This window comes from Ahaetulla prasina, chromosome 1 (assembly GCF_028640845.1).
Source record: "Ahaetulla prasina isolate Xishuangbanna chromosome 1, ASM2864084v1, whole genome shotgun sequence".
Taxonomy (NCBI): Eukaryota; Metazoa; Chordata; class Lepidosauria; order Squamata; family Colubridae; genus Ahaetulla; species Ahaetulla prasina.
In genome coordinates this window covers 135,166,601-135,187,216 of record NC_080539.1, presented here as the reverse complement: position 1 = coordinate 135,187,216, position 20,616 = coordinate 135,166,601, and the positions used below count along the sequence as shown (strand labels likewise).

General features: G+C 40.3%; 1 protein-coding gene across 1 annotated transcript in view; it reads right to left on the bottom strand.

Annotated features, from left to right (window-relative positions):
• Positions 1 to 20,616, bottom strand: part of COL9A1 (collagen type IX alpha 1 chain) — a 93,026-nt gene that overhangs the window by 40,123 nt on the left and 32,287 nt on the right. Inside the window, exons 11-22 of the mRNA XM_058176363.1 lie at positions 17,981 to 18,004; positions 17,115 to 17,168; positions 15,702 to 15,755; positions 14,249 to 14,281; positions 13,830 to 13,886; positions 12,661 to 12,714; positions 12,077 to 12,130; positions 9,463 to 9,516; positions 4,196 to 4,249; positions 2,803 to 2,856; positions 2,352 to 2,405; positions 2,060 to 2,113 (exon numbers count right to left, since the gene is read on the bottom strand). Of these exons, the coding sequence (XP_058032346.1) occupies positions 2,060 to 2,113; positions 2,352 to 2,405; positions 2,803 to 2,856; positions 4,196 to 4,249; positions 9,463 to 9,516; positions 12,077 to 12,130; positions 12,661 to 12,714; positions 13,830 to 13,886; positions 14,249 to 14,281; positions 15,702 to 15,755; positions 17,115 to 17,168; positions 17,981 to 18,004 (600 nt within the window). The remainder of the gene's footprint in view (positions 1 to 2,059; positions 2,114 to 2,351; positions 2,406 to 2,802; positions 2,857 to 4,195; positions 4,250 to 9,462; positions 9,517 to 12,076; positions 12,131 to 12,660; positions 12,715 to 13,829; positions 13,887 to 14,248; positions 14,282 to 15,701; positions 15,756 to 17,114; positions 17,169 to 17,980; positions 18,005 to 20,616) is intronic.

Sequence of the window (20,616 nt, the reverse complement as noted above, 5' to 3'; positions counted from 1 at the left end):
GCTCTCTGAATTTACTGTAGGTGTGCCAACTATTTAATTATTATGGCTGATAAAGGGACTTCTGGCAGGAGGAGTCGGTCTGAAAAAAGGAAGAAGAGCTTTGGATTGGTGAACTAATTAAAACGTAGAATGCAACTATGGTAACTGGCCCTGTGGATTCTGAAGTTCAGTTCAGTTCACTTAGTTGTGTTTTTTTAAAAAAGAAAACATAAAGAATGCACAACTCTTATATCTTCGTGATTCCAAACACCAGCCCATGCTATGTCAGAGTTTTTCCCTGCTGCATATTGTTATAGTAATCTTTGACTTGGAAATTGGAACCAGAATTTCTGTTCCTAAGCAAGACAGTTGTTAAGTGAGTCTTGCAATCATTAAGTAAATCCAACTTCCCCTACTGGCTTCATTTGTCTGAAGACACCAGCCATTGTTACAGCCTTTATTCTATTTTACTACTAATAAAGCTGAGAATCCTATTCATCTAACTCAGGGGTGTCCAAAGTTTTTTGAGTGAGGGCCAAATACAGAAAAATAAGCAAAGGCCCGGGCCATGGGGGGGGGGGGCTAAAATTTTTGTACCAGTTCTGTGGGCGTGGCTTATTTTGGGGTGTGGCTTGGTGGTCATGTGACTGGTGGGCGTGGCTAACTCCTCATGTGACTGAGTGGATGTGGCTATGGGCATAGAAACCTAAATACATAGAGACCTAAATACTGACAGCGGCTACCAGTAATCCTCGGCTTGCAACCACTCATTTAGCGACCAATACAACAGCACTGAAAAAAGTGACTTACCACCAGTCTTTGCATTTATGACCTTCGCAGCATCCCCAGTTACATCAAAAGTCAAGCTTTTGGCAACCAGCATGTATTTACTGGGGATTTTCCGCCATCCGTCGCGAACTCTCTTCCCACTGAGGGAGACACAGCAGCCAATGGAGGGACTCCGGGGAGGCCCAGGCGAGGCCCACACCACTTCCTCGCAGCCACTCAGGTGTGCCACGCGGCTCCCACCCAGGCCAGAAAGGGATGGGGCTAACTAGGGGGCGAGAGTGGGCGGGCACCGGCCCCTCCTCCGAACGCCGAGTGGCGGCACGGCGCGGAGCGGCAGGCGCGGTGGCCAATGGGAGCGGGCGAGCTCGGCCGCGTCACGGGCCGGCACACGGGCCCGCGGCTGAGGTAAAGCGGAGCGTGTGGCGGGGCGCCGCAGTGGCTGCTTCGGCGGCGCATGGAGGCGATGCCTTGCCGCGACCGGCGCGTGGTGGGCCCGGCGGGGGCAGAGGCTGGGATGCCGGCGAGCGGCGAGGGCGGGCCTCGGCAGCTGCGCTTCGCCGACCCCGGCCCGGGCAGCGGTGACAGCCTGAGCCCGGACAGCAGCAGCAGCAGCGCCGACGGCAGCCGATGCTGCTGCGCTGGCGGGAACGGCTGCTGTGCGGGCGACGGAGGCGCCGAGGAGGCCACGGCCACGTCGGCGACGCGTCACGACTAGCCGGGATCGGCGGCGGCCCAGCTCAAACTCCTGCCCATGAATGACCAGATCCGGGAGCTGCAGACCATCATCCGCGACAAGTAAGCGACCCCTGAGCGCATGCAGAGCGCCGCGCCCGGAGAGGATCCCGCGCGGGGCTGGGAAGCAGAGCGCCTCGCCCGCCTGGCTTCCGGGACTGCAGCCCCGCGTGGGGATGATGGGCGTCGCCGCCCGCCCGCCTCTTCCTCTGTCTGGTGGGCCGGGCTGGAGCCATGGGCGTCCTGGGCGCCCCCTACAGCCCAGTGGCGGAATGGCCGGCCTGCAGCCCCGGGTGGGCGGGGATCGCCTCAGCGGAGCCACTCCGCATCTGCAACCGGGCGAGCGGCGGCTTCCTTGGGGGCCAGGACGGGGGCCGCACCCCACTGTCCACCGAGAATTTGCTGCGGGCCAATAAAAACTGACCCGTGGGCCGCAGTTGGCCCGCGGGCCGTAGTTTGGACACCCCTGATCTAACTGATCTACTTCTCCATAATATTTTCCTGGTCCCCACTTGGCTATATTAAATTAGAACAGATGTATTAACTTCACTTAAAGTACCTTTGCTCCTGGCATGGCAGGTATACCTTCACGGCCATCAACTCCAGGTAAGCCCTGGAAGAAGAAATAGAAATTTTATTTCTATTTATATATAAAAGATAATTTTATTTCTATCTATATATAAAAGAAATTTTATATACTGGTATCATATAAGTCACACTAGTATACTTAAGTCACACACTAGTATACTTCTAAGTCACACAAACTTTTGCCTGGCCTTGTCAGGCAACATAAACTTGTTGGAAATATAAATAATAAATTCCATTATACATAAGAATCATGGCATACATACTGTTTCTCCTTTTGGCCCAGGAATTCCAGTAATTCCTCTAATGCCTTGTGGACCCTAAAAATAAGAGGTATTTTTTTAAAAAACAAAAGCATGTTGAAAGCATAACCCTCATATCAGTAGATATGAACAAAGCAAAGGAAATGACGCATTTCAGATACTCTTAAGATTGTGTATCGGCATTACCTCCCATTTATTTTTGCTTTCTAAGTTCCTTTTCGTGCCGCTTTCAATATCTACTGGCTTAATTTCATCACAGAGTAAGTCATGTTAAAATCAATAAAACTTACTTACACTTAGCTATGCGGAATCTGGGTCATTATATGAAATAAACTCTGCACAAATCCCATGGGTCGTATTTTGACTTGCATTCCAACCAATGTCCCTAGTTTTAGCTAGCAAACTGGAGATATTCTTATTTTTCTTAGCTATTACAAGGCTATTAAAAATTTACCCTCTCTCCTTCAGGGCCTGTTTCTCCCAGTGTACCTCGTGGTCCCCGATCACCCTGGAAAGGAATGTAGATAGTGATTAGCAATCCTTGAGCAATTCCTTGAAACAACCAAATCAACTCATCAGAGTGATTACCAATTACAGGAAATGCACATTGACTCCAATTGTAGCTTCTCATATTAGGAATCTTCTGTGTGTCTAGCTTGCCCTGGAGCAAATATGTCCCTCTAATTATTTTTCCAGACTTTGGACATATGACACCATAGTCAGTTTGTCCAGAAAGATAAATACTAGCCATCTTTCCTGGTTTTGCATCAAAGGCAATATTTTTCCACTTCAATACAAGACATACCCAACAGTCAGTCTTCTTTAAATTACCATATTTTTCAGAGTATAAGACGCTCCAGACTACCTACCTTTTTTGATGAGGAAAACAATAAAAAGAAATCTGCCTCTGCCTCCCAGCAATTTTGCCTCGTTGCAGCAAACAGCAAATAGCCAGCAGGCTATTTGTTTCATTTTCGTTTTCAGCATAGGTTGATTAGCACAAGAAAAAAAAAATCTGCTCCCAGCAATTTACCTCCTTGCAGCAAGCAGCAGAGGCCCGCGCAAAACAGCTGAGAATTGGGAGGCTGATCCGAAAGACAATCAATTTATGCTAATTTGGCTGTGCTGAAGCTGAAATGGGGTGTTTCTTCTTGCTGCTGCTTGCTGCAAAGAAGTAAATTGCTGGGAGGCAGAGGCCAAAGGGTGGGGGCCAATGGGTGAGCAGGGCTACATTTGGTGTATAAGATGCATCTAAATTTTCACCCCCTTTTAGGGAGCAAAAAGGTGCATCTTATACTCCGAAAAATACGGTATTCTGAAACCAAAAAGTCATTTTTCCCATTCTCTTAAGAACCCAGGAGGGAGAAGAGAAAGAAAAAGCAGATCTTTGGGGTGCCAGTTCTGAGGTTCCCAAGAGACCATGTCCCCAGAACAGAAGAGTGGCTCCTTCTTTTCCAAATCCCAAAACTACAGTCACCCCAATTTATACTGTATGTTGCTGCACTGAAGTGTTAAGGCAACAGTCCCCAACCTTTCTGGCTCTGCAGAGCAGCAGCGGGGTGAAGGGATGGTTTTGCATGCACACCTGCCACTTGTACAAATGCAGTTTCGCCCACTTGCCTGCCGCTTGCACAGACCAGTTCCCAATGGGCCACTGACCCGTACCAGTCCACAGACCAGGAGTTGGGGACCCCTGTGTTAGGGGACTTACCATGGTATCTTGAAAATTAGCACTTGATTGTTTGTTTTGAATGAAAATTGAGATAAGGGATTTTGTTAATGTGAGAGTGAAGACAATCAGTTTAATTTGATCTAAATGGACTTTAGGATTAGACAGATTAACTCACAGTTGCCCCAGGAAGACCTTGGGGACCAGGCTCTCCATCAAAACCACGAACACCCTATATTGTAAAGACCAAGAAGAACGATTATTACGATTCAAGATCTCAAAATATGCCACTTTTTTAGCAATTTCAATAAGGACAAACTCAAGTTTTACATTTGTCAAGACTTGGTTCCTACATCCCATTCCATTCCCTTTGAAGTAAGTAGCACAAGGCTGATATGTGTTTGAAGTGGGGGCATTGTTTATTTTACAGATTTTCTTCCCTCTTGAAGGAATACTTCCAGTGAATGGTGGTAAGAGAGAAGAGATCTGCTAAGAAACCTCTACATTGTGATGCGTTCAGGGATCTCACTTTTCTTTACTTTTTTTCAACATCAGCATGGTGTTCGGTATATTATCGATATGCCCTGGGCTGAACAAATGTTGCAGTGGAAATGTTGACCCCCACATTTGAAGGTTGTTAGATGTCTGGATGTGGAGGAACAAAGACTGAATCTAAGATGGAGTAGCTCTAGATTTATGGTCTAATATTATTTCAGAGAATTTTTTGTGAGCGGTTTGGTTGTACTCACATATTCAGAAATGGTCTACAATTTAGGAGTTGTCTTAGATGTATACCTCTTGTTTGAAGAGCAGTGGCAGCTGTGCCTAGGAAGGCTTTTGCAGGTACTTCTGGTGTATCAGTTGTGACCATTTTTGGTTCAAGATGTCCTAATTATGGTCACTGATGCCCTAATTACTTCCTAGCTGGATTTCTGTGTTCTACAAGAGGCTGCCTTTGAAAAAAATCTAAAAGCTACAACTAGCACAGAATGCAGCAGCCCAAGCAGCAATGGATATTCCCTCAATAAAATCAAGTGATTTTCTGCCTTGACTGCTCCAATGGTTGCCACTAAGCTTCTGGATATGAGTCAAAGTGCTGGGTATCACCTTTGAGGCCTTACATGGTTCTAAGCCTGTTATCCAAGAGACTACTTCTTCTGATATTCATATATATCTCCAACTATACCTCATATAACCAGCTATTTCAGGCCACATCCTTTCAAGGCTGCCATTCCTCAGGGCCTCAAAAGTTGCCTTTTTTCATCATTCTCAGGCTCTGAAACTCCCTACTAGTGGGATTTCAATCTGCTTCATTCCCCTGGTGCTTCAAGAAACTTGTAAAAATCTTCCTCTTCTAACTAGTAGTAGAGGATAATTAATAAGCAGGTCTAATTTGTGACAGGCATGGCATATGTGTGTATGAATGTGTGTGAGGGGGAGGATTGTATTTGGATTTAATCTCTCTTTTGTTTTGAAATTGTTCACTATTACCTACCTACAGCTGTTGGGAATGAATGGCATAAAAGAAAGCAAGAAAATGAAAATCAATTATTCACAATGTGACCAGCCCTATGAAACTACCCATCCCAATTTTGTTCTCTGCTGAAACATCACAAGGTATCCTTATCATGATTCCTAAATTTGCTATTATTCTATCACCAGTCCTGCTCCACCGAGGTGGATTACATATCTATAAAGAGCCATGAAAATCTGGATAATTCTGCGATTGTTGAATTTCAGACATCGTCAGTGCGACCTGGAATAATCCATGGTGAGTTGTCTCCATGTAATAATAATAATAATAATAATAATAATAATAATAATAATAATAATAATAATAATAATAATAACAACAACAACAACAACAACAACAACAACAACAACAAAGAGTTGGAAGGGACCTTGGAGGTCTTCTAGTCCAACCCCCTGCCCAGGCAGGAAACCCTACACCACTTCAGACAAATGGTTATCCAACATCTTATTAAAAACGTCCAGTGTTGGAACATTCACAGCTTCTGGAGACAAGTTGTTCCACTGATTAATTCTTCAAACTGTCAGAAAATTTCTCCTTAGTTCTAAGTTGCTTCTCTCCTTGATTAGTTTCCACCCATTGCTTTTTGTTCTACCCTCAGGTTCTTTGGAAAATTGTTCTTCTTTGTGGCAGTCCCTGAGATATTGGAACATTGGTATCATGCCTCCCCTAGTCCTTCTTTTCATTAAACTAGACATACCCAGTTCCTGCAACTGTTCTTCATATGTATTAGCCTTCAGTCCCCTGAGCATCAAAGATGATTAGATGATCTTCTCTGCACTCTTTCTAGAGTTTCAGCATCTTTTTTACATCGTGGCGACCAAAACTGAATGCAATATTCCAAGTGTGGCCTTACCAAGGCATTATAAAGTGGTATTAACACTTCACGTGATTTTGATTCTATCCCTCTGTTTATGCAGCCCAGAACTGTGTTGGCTTTTTTGGCAGCTGCTGCACACTGCTGGCTCATATCTAAATAGTTGTTCACTAGGACTCCAAGATCCCTCTCACAGTTACTACTATTGAGCAAGGTGCCACATATCCGGTACCTGTGCATTTTGCTTTTTTGGCCTAAATGTAGAACCTTACTTTTTTCACTGTTGAATTTCATTTTGTTAGATAGTGCCCAATGTTCTAGTCTGTCAAGATCTTTCTGTATCTTGAGCCTATCTTCTGAAGTGTTGGCTATTCCTGCCAGCTTGGTGTCATCTGCAAATTTGATGAGTTCCCCATCTATTCCCTCGTCCAGGTCATTGATGAAGATGTTGAAGAGTACTGGGCCTAAAACAGAGCCTTGGGGTTCTCCACTGCATATTTCCCTCCATGTGGATGTAGGACTACACGTTGAGTGCGGTTGGTCAGCCAGTTGCGAATCCATCTGGTGGTGCTGCTGTCTAACCCACATTTTTCTACTTTATCTAGTAGTAGGTTATGGTCTACTTTATCAAATGCTTTACTGAAGTCCAAGTAAATTATATCAACAGCATTCCTCTGGTCCACTAATTTTGTCACTTTGTCAAAGAATGCAATAAGATTGGTCTGGCATGATCTGTTTTTGACAAACCCATGTTGGCTTTTGGTTATTACTTGGTTTGCTTCTAGGTGTTCGGTGATTCGTTGCTTGATTATCTTTTCCAGAATCTTCCCTGGTATTGAGGTTAGGCTGATAGGTCTGTAGTTTCCTGGATCTGTTTTTTTCCCCTTTTTTGAAGATGGGAGCTACATCAGCTCTTTTCCAGTCCTCTGGCAGTTCCCCTGTGCTCCAGGATCTTTGAAAGATACAGTTCAGTGGTTCTGAGATCTCGTCTGCCAGTTCCTTCAGAACCCTGGAGTGTAATCCATCCGGTCCTGGTGATTTGAACTCATCTAGGGTAGACAGATGTTCACTTACCATTTTTTTCCCTATTTTAACTTGTGTTCCTAATCTGTTTTCTGTGGTGCTGTTTTTGATAGGTTGGATTGTTTTTTCCTTTTATGTAAAGACAGATGCAAAAAATGAGTTAAGTAGATCTGCTTTCTCCCTGTTGCTTTTCACCTTCTTGCCACTTTCTCCCAACAATGGGCCAATTGTTTCCTTGACTTTTTTCTTGTTTTTAACATGTTGGAAGAAGCTTTTTTTGTTATTTTTTACTTTTATCGCTATCCTTTGTTCATTGTGAGCCTTAGCTTTCCTCACTTCATCTTTACAGGCTCTGGCTATTTGCTGATATTCTGCCTTAGTTATTTGCCCCTCTTTCCACTTTTCATAAAGTATTAAAGTGATTAAGAAAACTCTTAAAAATACTAGCCAACAATTAAAGGCTCGTTTAGGGGGGGAAATGTCTGAATAATAAGGAGAATGTCTCTTCTCAATTCAACAGGGAATGCAGTCCAATTATAGAGAAGACCTAGATTTGTCTCTAAGTAAACTTTCCTAGATGAGATTCAGTTAAAGAATAATCTCACCCTGGCTTTCACATCAGCCAGTCACACATTGTCACATTTGAAACATCATAACTAACACTTCTGTATATCATCAAGATAATTTTTGGGAATCTTTGTGATGTTTTCTACACAGAGGTAATTTAGGCTTTGGATTTTTTAAAAATCTTTTTTGGTATTTTCAAGGCTATCCTGGCTGATGAACTCTGTACTGTAATTTCCAAATTAGATACAAAAGCAGCTGCAAGTAGAGCACATTGCAGTTATCAGGTCAAGATATAAGCCATAGTTAGTGCATTAGCTGAAGTTGATAAAAAGGTCTTCCTTGCTATTATCCCAGTCTGACAAACTAGAGAGTGATGCTAAACCAGAAGCACACCCAAAATGGGCATCTATTCCTTTCTGGTAGAACATACCACATTCACAACTGAAAGGCTTCTTATTTGTATAGGATTAATATAGTTGGTCCACATACTTATATAAATTAAACAGAAAGGGATATTAAATTGCATAATTAAAGATCACTGGTTTACTACCACATTTTGACAGTACAAACTGGGTTTATTCTGGAAACCATAAAACAAGTGCTAAACTATGTGATGAATCAAAATATACTCTTTGCTATAGAACTACCTCAGAATTTTTTTAATTACAAGCAAAGAAAAAGCTAACATAATAAAAAAAAACACCTCCATCTTACAGAAAGCCTATAAACACTGAATCTTACGATTTATATTGATATTGATTGTTTCCTGATTGCTTATTTGTATCTTATGACTATCATTGTGTTTTACCTTATGATTCTTGATGAATGTATCTTTTCTTTTATGTACACAAAGACCATATGCACCAAGACAAATTCCTTGTTTGTCCAATCACACTTGGCCAATAAAAAATTCTATTCTATTCTATTCTATTCTATTAAAAGTTCTAATTACATTTTTAGTAAATAAATATTCCAGTGACAGTTTTAGTTTCATTCTTAAGCTGTAAACCATTAAAAAAACATAGAATTGGAGAACGTTTATCTTTCGGAAAATGGGAATGTATATTCAGATTTATAGATTATTATACAAAGGTGTCTACATATGCGCTAGTAGTAAAACACGCATAAGTTTAAAAAAAACAGTAGTTCTAACATTAACGTTAAAAGTTTTTAACCACATTTTTAGTAACTAAATATTGCAGTGACTGTTTTAGTTTCATCCATATATAATAGGATCATAAATACTAAACAATAGCATAGGCTATCCTTTGGGAACTAATAACCATGCTTGTTCTCTGAGGATCAGATTGAGGCATTAGTTGAATGTCCATTCAAGGCAAGGTGAAGAAGCAAAAATGCAAGATTCACCATGTACATTTCAAGTAACATCTACCATGTCCTTATGAATATCCTCACATATCAATTCTTCTGTAAACCAAGAAACCATTCAATTAATCCACGTTGCCAAACAATTTGAAATCACAAATGTATAGTTGATGCCACTTACTTTATCTCCTTTAGGACCCATAATGCCAATGAAACCTCTTAACCCTTGAGGTCCCTGAAATGCAAAAGATTCATGAAAACATGAGGCTCATGTACATGATTGAGCACATAGAAATATATGCTCATTTTCCTTGAATAAAACAGTTTTTAAACCTCTTCTGTGTCCATTCTTGTGACAAAAAATATGTCTTACTTTAAAGCTTTTCTACTGATTCATTTAAAAAAAAATAATCCCAAAGTCTTGAGGAAATTAACCCTGCCTGTTCTTTGGAAGGACCGATACTGAAACTGAAGCTCAACTTCTATGGATACCTAACGAGAAGAGAGGACTCATTGAAAAAGATCCTGATGTTGGGGAAAATTGAAGGCAAAAGGAGAAGGGGTCAGCAGAGGATGAGATGGCTAGATAGTGTCATCAATGCAATGAACATGACTTTGGGCAAACTTCAGGAGACAGTGGTGGACAGGGCAGTCTGGTGTGCTATGATCCATGGAGTCATAAAAAGTTGGACATGACTTAGAGCATATGCACCAAGACAAATTCCTTGTATGTCCAATCACACTTGGCCAATAAAAAATTCTATTCTATTCTATTCTATTCTATTCTATTCTATTCTATTCTATTCTATTCTATTCTATTTATTCTATTCTATTCTATTCTAGTGACTGAACAACAACAAAGCCTTAAACATGGTATATGTTTTTCTGTCTCCATCTATATGAACACAGAACTTCCAAAATGTTGTACTGTGAGTCATCTTTTGTGAAATCAGCTCCCAGAAATAAAATCACCTTCCTTTTTGTTACTAGTCAGAAGATTATGCACTGTTTCTTATACTTAGAATCCTGTGGAGATGCAACTAATGACATGTTGTTACTTTAATTTTATGTCATGTATTATTATTAGATGCATTGTAGAATTTATTTATCAATTGTGAGAACTGCTTAGATTTGCTTTTGATTGGCATGGTGCGAAAGTGCTTACAGTTAAGTCTAAAGAAACAGCCATCAACACACATACTTTGGCGCTACAAGTAGTTCTCCACTTCAACCATCCATTTAGTGACCATTCACAGTTACAACGGCACTGAAAAAAGTGACTTATGACAATGTTGCACACACGGTTGCAACATCCTCGTGGTCACGTGATCAAAATCCAGGTGCTTGGCAACTGGCATATATTTATTATAGTTGCAGTGTCCTAAGGTCATGTGATCCCCATTTGTGACTTTCTGACAAGCAAAGTCAATTGGGAAGCCTGCTTCCCTTAAAAACCATGTTACTGTTGTGACTTGTCCTCCCTCCTCTCCTCAGCCGGGCCCCTCCCATCTCCAACCGGGCTTTTTATCAGACTCTGAGTCTGATAATGAAGATGAACGGCCTGTCATGCCTCCAGCCCCCGGCCCTGGCCCCATGCCCGGAGAGGATTCCAGGAGTGAAAGGACAAGCCCAATAAACCTCACTCATACAGCGTGTGTTCCTTTGGCTCAGCCTTCAGAGCAGGAAGCCAGCCAGGTGCTGGAATTACTCGGCCCTACTCCCTCTGACCCCTCCCTTTCCCAGAAGCTGACAGCAGATCCAGCTGAAGACAATTCAGAGTAGGAGGACCCTCGCTTCCAGAGATCTGAGAGGCGACACCAGCAGAAGGAGGGGTGGGGCAGGCCTGGATAAATGCTGAGTCATGGAGCCACACCCCACAGCCTATATAAAGGACCTGCTTTTGGCATTCCAACCTTGAGTCAAGCAATGTCTTATCTAGTTTGCTGATATCGGACTCTATCGCTGAAGTCACAACTTGGACTCCTGCCTGCCCTGATAAACCTCGAAGGAACTTGGCAAGCTGCAAAGGCTTCGTTGCTAAGTTTGTTACGGACTTCCTTGACTCGTTCGTCGGAGTGGGAGTGGGACACGACAGTTACTAACTTAACAACTGTTATGATTCACTTTGCAAATGTGCCAAAAAAAAGATTGTAAGATCGGGCAAAACTCATTTAATATCTCTCTTGCTTAGCACTGGAAATGTTGAGCTCAGTTGTGGTTGTAAATTGAGGACTACTTGTATGGGAAGAAGACTGGGGCTCAGGCTTCTCATATCACCCAGTTGTCAGTTTCCTTATTCCTACTGTGAATGGCATTCCTATTTATTGTTATCTTTTCAGTCTGGTTCAAGACAGGTAACAAACTAAGCAATTGGCTTCAACACAAATGTGCTGAAGAAAAATCCAGGTTTTTCTGGTTTCAATTAGTACTGAACCCAGGAGGAAAATGACTCCCATTAGTTTGATCGTGAGAATGGTCAGGACAATCAGGGGTGGTATTCAGGTGGTTCTAGCTGGTTCAGGCGAACCAGTAGTGGCAGCTGCAGGAGGCTCCACCTACCCACCCAGACATCATCATGTCCCATTTTTGATGCTCTGTGCATGCGCAGAAGGCCCTGCACATGCAAGGAGGTGGCACATGCAACCGAAGTATGCACACGCTCACATTTGCGAACCAGTAGCGAAGATACGTAAATACCACTCCTGATAATAACATGGCTATTGGGTTCACTTAATTTCTTACATCTCAATAGGATGAAATGCAATTAAAAAGTTAAATAAAAGGAAATACTTTACTGGAGGGCCCTGATCTCCGAGGTCACCAATTCCTCCTTGTTCGCCTTCTTCTCCCTAAAAATATATGCAAGGCACAAGTTAGTTAATAAAACATTATGCAAATTAGCATACATAATTTATTCTGTTTCTCTCAATATTATCTATTGTATTATTTATGTATTTCCCATATATGTACACATGGAGGCAGCACACATTAAAACAGGGCTGACTTATTTGAGAAAGTGTGCAACCAGGCAATTAAGGGGTTGAAAAGCTGATGGTACACAATATCACACTGAATCATTACTGCTTTCAGCCATGGTTGATTGAATAAACTATATGCTAAAGCGTAAACTGTAGTTTACAAATCACAAGATTTGTTCACATGTCATAAAAAGCAAAACAAAACAAAGCACATCATTTTTAGTGATTCAGAGGGCCATTATTAGCTGCTGTAACTAACTGCTGTGAAAATAGTGGAGAAATGCTAAGATTAATTCTAAGAAGATTGTTGTTATTCTTTTCTTAAATACACAGCAATATTAAACATTCTTCTATCACTATTTCAGCTGATTTGCATGTAATCACGTTCTACTTCCTCTTACCTTAAAGCCTTGCTTTCCTGGTTCCCCACTCTCACCTTTTGCTCCTTTGTGGCCCTAAAATATAAAGCAAATATATTTTCACTGATGCTAAATATGCCACCGGAAATATTGCCTATTAAAAAACAATAAGTTTGGATATTTTAGCTATGTGAAACCAGTAGTCTGATGCGCCCAGATGCCTTGGACCTCAACTCTTAGACTCCGTTAAGCCATGATCATATCAAGTGGTAATGATGTGTGGTGTGACCTAATATAGCTACAGGTTGGAGAAGTTGGAATTAAAACTTTTAAATCAGAGTTCTCCAAAGTGTTCAGTATGAACCTCCAAGAGTTAATAACATCCATTGTTGTTATTATGGTTGGTCACAAAGTCAGCCAGATGTTTAGACTGGATTTGGCATTTGTAACTACCTGTTGAATCCTTCCCAAGGATCCAAGATAGGCAGCTGTTGTTTGATGGTGTTAAAAATATTGTTGCAGGATGTAAGCTTTTCCAAGTAAAATCTGCCATTGCAATTGACCGACGGTGATTTTGTCAATCAAGTGTTCAAGTGTGGCTCCAGTTGTTTTGGTGTTGTATCCAAAGGTGCCTATTGGTACTATCTTTGTTTTCTTTTACTACAGTCATTCTATTTCTTTTTGCTGGCCTTTGTATTTTGTAATGTTTCTCCAGTTCTTTCTCTTCGGTTTTGCTGTCTCCAGATGCTGCAACTTCCACTGTCCAGGTTTTTGTTTTGTTTTTTGGTCCTTCTTATTGACATTTGTTAAGTCTATATTATGTGATAGGTATTTTGTTGAAGCACTTTAGCTTTTTCATTTTCTATGAGTTTGTCTATTTTGTGATCCCACCAGTATTATTTGGCTTGCAGACAAATAATATTTCTTGCAGATATTCCATTGCAGCATGATTGCTACCTTGTCATGCTGTGTTTGTAGTCAGTCTATGTGATCTTCTTGCAGCAGTTTATTCGTAGTACTATTGCCATAAGTAGCATTTATTAAATTGTTAAATGGTTTTCATATAATAAATTGTTTGTGTCATGTTCTAGTGACGTTTAACCTTAACTCAAGATTGTTATGGTTGTGCTGTAACATTTTTTGAAATTTATCAACTTCCAACCAATATCCAGTCAATACCCATAATGTGTCACACCCATCCCTTCTCCTACCTTCATGCCCATCATTCCAGCAAATCCGGGATGGCCAGGTGTGCAGGAATTTGGACACTAAAAATTAAACAATGAATTAAGTTAATAAGGACAAATCTTGATTAGAGAAAATCTGTTTACTAATTTAATATAATTTAATTAGTATGGCTGTCCACTCTAGAAGACTGGGCAATTTACAAAAATCTCATAGAGACAATTCCCCTACTTCCAGTAAAATAATTAAGACCCACATAAACATACTTTCTGCACAAAACAACTAAATGCCCCATGGCACAAACAGTAGAATAAATATGACAGCCCCCACCCATATAAACTACAACCATATTAACCCCAGACCTGGAAATACAGCCAGATCTTAAGGGCTTTCCAGAAGCCCAGGAGGGTATCCTCAGCCATAAAAGGGAAGATAAACATCTTACCAGTGGATCTCCACCATGGTGGCCAACTGTTCCCTGAAGTAGATTAGCAAAATTTAAAATTAGGATAGCCATGAATATTGTCAAGCATCGAGTTGAATTTGAATTAATAAGCCTGATGGTACAGATCCTCAAATGCAATAAATGAGCTTTTTACAGTTATCTTGCACCACCAACCGAGAACCTATTTAAACTCACAGATAAAACCAATATTGGAAAATGTAGGACCTCTTTCCCTATATAATTGAACTTTGCCTTTGGAATCTTTTTAGTTCAGGATTGCATTCTCCATTCATATTGGGTTTCTGCAAATTTTTGACTTTTTGTCTTCATTCAATAAATGGGATCAACTATGAATATGGGCCGCCTTCATGCATTGGCCCTTTTAATCAGAAGAGATGAATTAGTACTGAATTGGATCAATTGGCACCCTTTGAAAATAAGCCAGAGCAACATGTATCTAAAATAGGGTGCAAAGGGCCCACTTGACATGCTATGCAAAGCTTGGTACATCCCTCATGCTGACTAGAGTAGGGCTTCTCCAGCTGTCAGGCTCTGCAAAATTTATTCTTCATAAATTTAATGGAGTTCCATGAGTGGGAAAATAGCAAAGCCAGGGTGTCCATAGCAATTAAAGAATGGAAGAAAGAGTGGGACTTCTTAACTGCCATTCAGAAGTCATCCCCTTTCCAAGGATCTTTGCAGTCATGACAACTCAATGCTTTTCTCTTAAGAGTTCCTGGAATTTTATTTTTAACTAAGAGATTCTGCAGCCTGAAATACTTCAAATTTCCTCTTTGAGAATATTTATCAGGCGCAAAAGATCAGGTCCACACATGCAGGTGCAGTTCAGTGGTAGGTTTCAATTTTTTTTACTACCAGTTCTGTGGGTGTAACTTGGTGGGCGTGGCATGGCTTGGTGGGCGTGGCTTGGTGGGCATGGCAGGGAAAAGATACTGTAAAATCTCCATTCCCACCCTACCCCAGGGGAAGGTTACTGTAAAATCCCCATTTCCTCCCAATCAGCTGGGACTTGGGAAGCAGAGAATAGATGCGGGCGGGGCCAGTCAGAATTTTGACTACCGATTCTCAAATCTACTCGAAATTTCTGCTACCGTTTCTCCAGAACTGGTCAGAACCTGCTGAAACCCACCTCTGGTGCAGTTAAACTGATTTATGGCTGCTTATGCCTATGCACAGGAATATCCTCAACTAATGGGTAGCACAGTTTTGTGCTAGAGAAGGGTAACAGAAGTCAAAGGGGGTTGGACTTAGTTCCTTTGTGGCTACATAGAAATTCTAGGCTCATGCCTCTTCTATCTCTGGCTCCAGGTTCTGCTACTCCTTTTCCCTACAATATCATACAAATTGTTTTAAAAGGTGCTGTAAATTAATTGGAGAGGGAGGATTTATTTTGAAACACTTCTTATTTTCAGTATTAATCCTGCAAACTTACCCTCGGCCCTGGAGGTCCCGGCACTCCTGAAGGGCCTCTCCTTCCAGGATCACCCTAAACAGTGTCACAACAGCATAAAAATAAACTGCACATCCAAGTCTCTTAGAAGGAAGGATAATAAAAACCAAATAAGCTCTACATTGGTTACATGAAGCACCAAAAGTGTTACAGGACAGAACAAAATTCTGGCTCAGAATAAGAAAAGCAATGTAAATAAGAAGAGCAAAAGAGATTAAAACCATTCATACCTTTCATTACTTTTGCCTCTCAACTAATGTAGGGAGCTGATTACATACAAATGTAATCCTATGTAAAATCTCTTAAATATACACCTTTAATTATGGAAGTGCATAGATAAAGATAGGAGGATCAATAATTCCAAATAAATGGGTATTTCAGAATGGGCAGATTAATTTATGGAGTTTTGAAAGACTTCATTTATTATAATCCCCAACAAATAAATATTACACATCGTTTTCATGTGCAGTTATTTGGGAGGAAACGCTGAAGTTAATTGGATTCACTTTGTAATCTACATCAGTTGGAATTAGCTGTAAAACCTTTATTATCCATATAAGCAGTCATAGGAGTGACTACTTGTACAGTAATTGTAAAGTAATATTCTCAGATGAGACTTCACCACATGAGAGAATGTTAACCACTCTAATCTAGTCTGTATTCAACTGAGTTCCAATAAATGCTACTTATAGGAATTAAGAAGAGCTTTTTATGTAATTAAGTAGAACATAGCAAACATAATAAGAGCCCTGTAGGCTTAAAGCAAAGGTCTATTTATTCCACAGAGGGCAACAGGCAATGGACTAAAGATGAAGTGCGAATTTTCCCTTAGACATAGTAATAATATTGGTGACATCCCATTGCAGAGATCCATATCAACAACAGATTTCCACAATCTGTGCCCTCTGTGCTGGTTGGACATTCTGGCCTCAATTAAACAACTAAAAATCATCAAGTTTGGAATGGCTAGTACTGTGTTTCCCCAAAAATAAGACCCAACTGGAAAATAAGCCCTAGCATGATTTTTCAGGATGCTCATAATATAAGCCCTACCCCCAAAATAAGACCCAGTTAAGATCATTAGTCAGATGGATGCACTTAGTATTGTGTTCCCCTGAAAATAAGACACAATTGAAAAATAAGCCCTAATTCATCTTTTAGAGCAAAAATTAATATAAGATCCAGGCTTATTTTCGGGGGGAAATGGGTACATATTTCCAATTGGAACAATCCTTCAAAGATAGATCTAAAGGGTAGATTCATTTTAGTGTGTTCAAGTGTAATCAATGTGTCAGTCATTCCTGAGGGATGCCTTTCCTAAAAGCATGGTACAAGCTTCAACAAGCAGGCAAATATTAATCAATTATTTAATGCAATATGGAACAAAATACTCACAGGTGGCCCAATTCTTCCCACTTCTCCTGGAAGTCCTCCTATACCAGGAGGACCCTGTGTTGAAAAAACAGATAGAAACTAATTAAACTTCTCATAAAAGGGATTGGCAACTTTCTTGTAACCAGGGCCTATGCTGCTGTATTATTATTATTATTACTATTTTTTAATCTCTCAAGAGCAGCAAAGGATATCACCTTGGAAGGATGTGCGTAGTAAGAGTCTTAAAGAGACAAATTATATAACTTACTGTATGTCTTAGTTCAAGCTTCCTGATTTGCACTCCATCTGCCCAAAATAGGAAAATAAAATCCCATCCAACATTTGGGAGTATTGCATTTTTAACATGTCTTAAACTTTGGCAAGAGTTAAGCTCTATATCATCTCTTTAAAAGTACCTTCCTCAAACATGTAAAAGGCTTGGACCATAAAAACAGTGCTGGAAGTATCCAAGGGCTAACCATCGCTGCTTTGAAAGCTAGCCCAGTCCAAGGAATTAATGGGTTTTTCTTAAAGAGGAGAGTTTAATGGGCAGTTAATTGTGCATGGTTGATTATGTTCTGTTTGAGAGTTGGTTTGGGTATGCAGGAGTGGTTAAAGGCACCAGATTAGAAACTGAAAGACCATGATTTTAGTCCTACTTTATAAGCATGATGACTTTGATCCAGTCACTTTTTCTCAACAAAGAAGAAATGGCAAACCATTTCTGAAAATGTTGCCAAGAAAACTGTGGGGGCTTGTTGAGATGGTCACTGGGTATGTGCAGACTGTTTCAAAGTGCCGAGAGAAAGAAAGAAAGAAAGAAAGAAAGAAAGAAAGAAAGAAAGAAAGAAAGAAAGAAAGAAAGAAAGAAAGAAAACCCTACTCACAGGAGGTCCAGGAATTCCCTTTCCCTAAAATAGAAAAAAACAAAGTTTTCTAATTATTATTTTTATATGTTTACTTTTCAACTCAAACCAACTGCAGATATATTCAGAATGGAAAAACAAACATCAACATTTTTAACTGGGAACAGAATATATTGTTTTCATCTCTCCAATTTGTTGAGCTAGCAAAGAATTTCAAGCAGTTTTAATTATCTTTGAGACAGATGTTGAATGTGATAATTTAGGACAGACAAAGCAGTTTTCTTGCTTGATTAATCTGTGCTTAAAAGTACAACTTCACATTTTCAAATGCAAGTTTCACAGTTATTGCCACACTAGCCTAGAAACAAGCACATTTTTCTACAGAAGTTTATTCTGGATTGTTTCAACATTTATTTTCAAGAGGCAAAAATCTTGAAGAGAGGCTAGACAAGAACTCCACTATCCAAAGCTTACAAGAAGACAGAATGGGCCCAGCAATGATGATTTCACAGTCAATTTGAAAGATCTCCTATAATTATTTGTTTGAAATACTGAGAACATTTTCCATGCTTACATACATACATACATACATACATACATACATACATACATACATATATATATATATTTGTACTGAAGTGAAGCTTTCAACCAAAGGAGCTACTGACGGGTATATTCTTTCCTATTTCAGCCCTAATGGCTCTACAGCCTGAAGCCCCATGAGCATTGCCATGTCCATAGCAGCATCCTATGCAAATAATCAGTTCATTTATAGGCTGCTGTAGTTGCTGCTGCATGTCTTTGTGGTATGATACTCCTCTCATAAATATTGACCATAGGTAAAGGTTCCCCTCGCATATATGTGCTAGCCATTCCTGACTCTAGGGGGTGGTGCTCATCTCCATTTCAAAGCTGAAGAGCCGGCACTGTCCAAAGACGTCTCCATGGTCATGACTAGACGCCAAAGGCGCACGAAACATTGTTACCTTCCCATCAAATGTGGTCCTTATTTTTCTACTTGCATTTTTTACATGCTTTCAAACTGCTAGGTTGGCAGAAGCTGGGACAAGTAACAGGAGCTCACCCCATTACGCGGCAGCACTAGGGATTCAAACCGCTGAACTGCCAACCTTTCGATCAACAAGCTCAGCGTCTGAGCACCGCATCCAGCGTTTTTCTTATTTTCCTCCCCAAAAACTAAGGTGCATCTTATACTCTGAAAAATACGGTATTCTCAAAAGCACAGCCCGTTCTCATGCAATTCAGGGCTCCTAAATGAAGCTTTTATGGAGACTGGAGCTTTTACATGGCCTCCAGAGACTCCAAAAAATCATGGAAGAACTGTGCTTTCTTGCAGTTTTGGGGAGGCTGCAGAGAGGCCATGGAAGAGCATTTTCCGAAGTTCCTTCCAGAACAAAGGCTTTGTGGGACCCAGAACTGCTTTGGGTGACGGCAAGGGCCTGTTAATCAGAACACCTTCCTTCCAGAGCTATAGAACATCCCTAACATCCAACCCTTTCAAAAGGATTTATATCTCATTCTTCCACTGGGTATTTGGAGACCAATGTGATAGAGTCACTTGGAGTTAGTTCACGTGTGGAGGAGAATATTTATATTTTATGCTTTTCTTACTCATAAATTAATCCACTTTGAATCTTGGGAAGTAAGTGGTCTACAAAATATTATATTAATAAAGAAATACAAGAATGCTACATTTGTATCAGCTAATATGACATAACAACCCAGCCAACATCAGTATGTCATGTGGAAAATCTACCTTACTCTCATTTTACCTATGCCTTTTTTCACCCATATTGTGCTTTATAAATCGATTTATACAATGCCACGATGTTCTCCTCATTATGGAAAGGTGTGACTTGTAATTTCATGACTTGTGCTGCGTTGAGCTACCTACCAAGCCCATGCAGTAGAAAAGGAAGATATAAAACTTCAAAAACAGTGACTTTGGTTTTGTTCGACAGAATTACTGGAACAATAGTTCATAGTGGGTGTGGGGTATATTTTAAATGCCTCCAAATTATATTTCATCTCTGCCAGTTTTATTTTTTTTTTATTTTTCCAAAGATTCCAATGTAACACAGTTGTAAAATTCTAGGTGACTTTACTCAATTCAGCTTTCTTAAATTGGCAGATATTGCAAATATTTCTTGGGCAGTTGTTATCACACAATCTATTGGGAAACCAGCCTCTTTGAGAACTTTCTCATAAGTCCTCTTAGACCTTTTATCATACTATAATTCACTTTCCTTGTAGATAATAACATTGTACTATACTCTATTATAGATAATAATGTTTTACTGTTCTACTGATATTCCTATCTCCATTTCACAGCAACCTTATAGTTTTTAAATTTACCCATTTAATTTGATTATCTTTATTTAAAAAAAAAAAGAACCCACAAACAAAAGCCCATAAGTAATGTTCCAATATCAGCTAGATCAGGGGTCTCCAACCTTGGCAACTTTAAGACTTGTGGACTTCAATTCCCAGAGTTCTGCGAGTTGAAGTCCACAAGTCTTAAAGTTGGCAAGGTTGAAGACCCCTGATCTAGAACAGCTTTGACCAACAAAGGTAAGATTCCTTTTATTAGGTGGTATCGGTCTTTCTACCCTTTTTACATATTTCATTTATTTCCG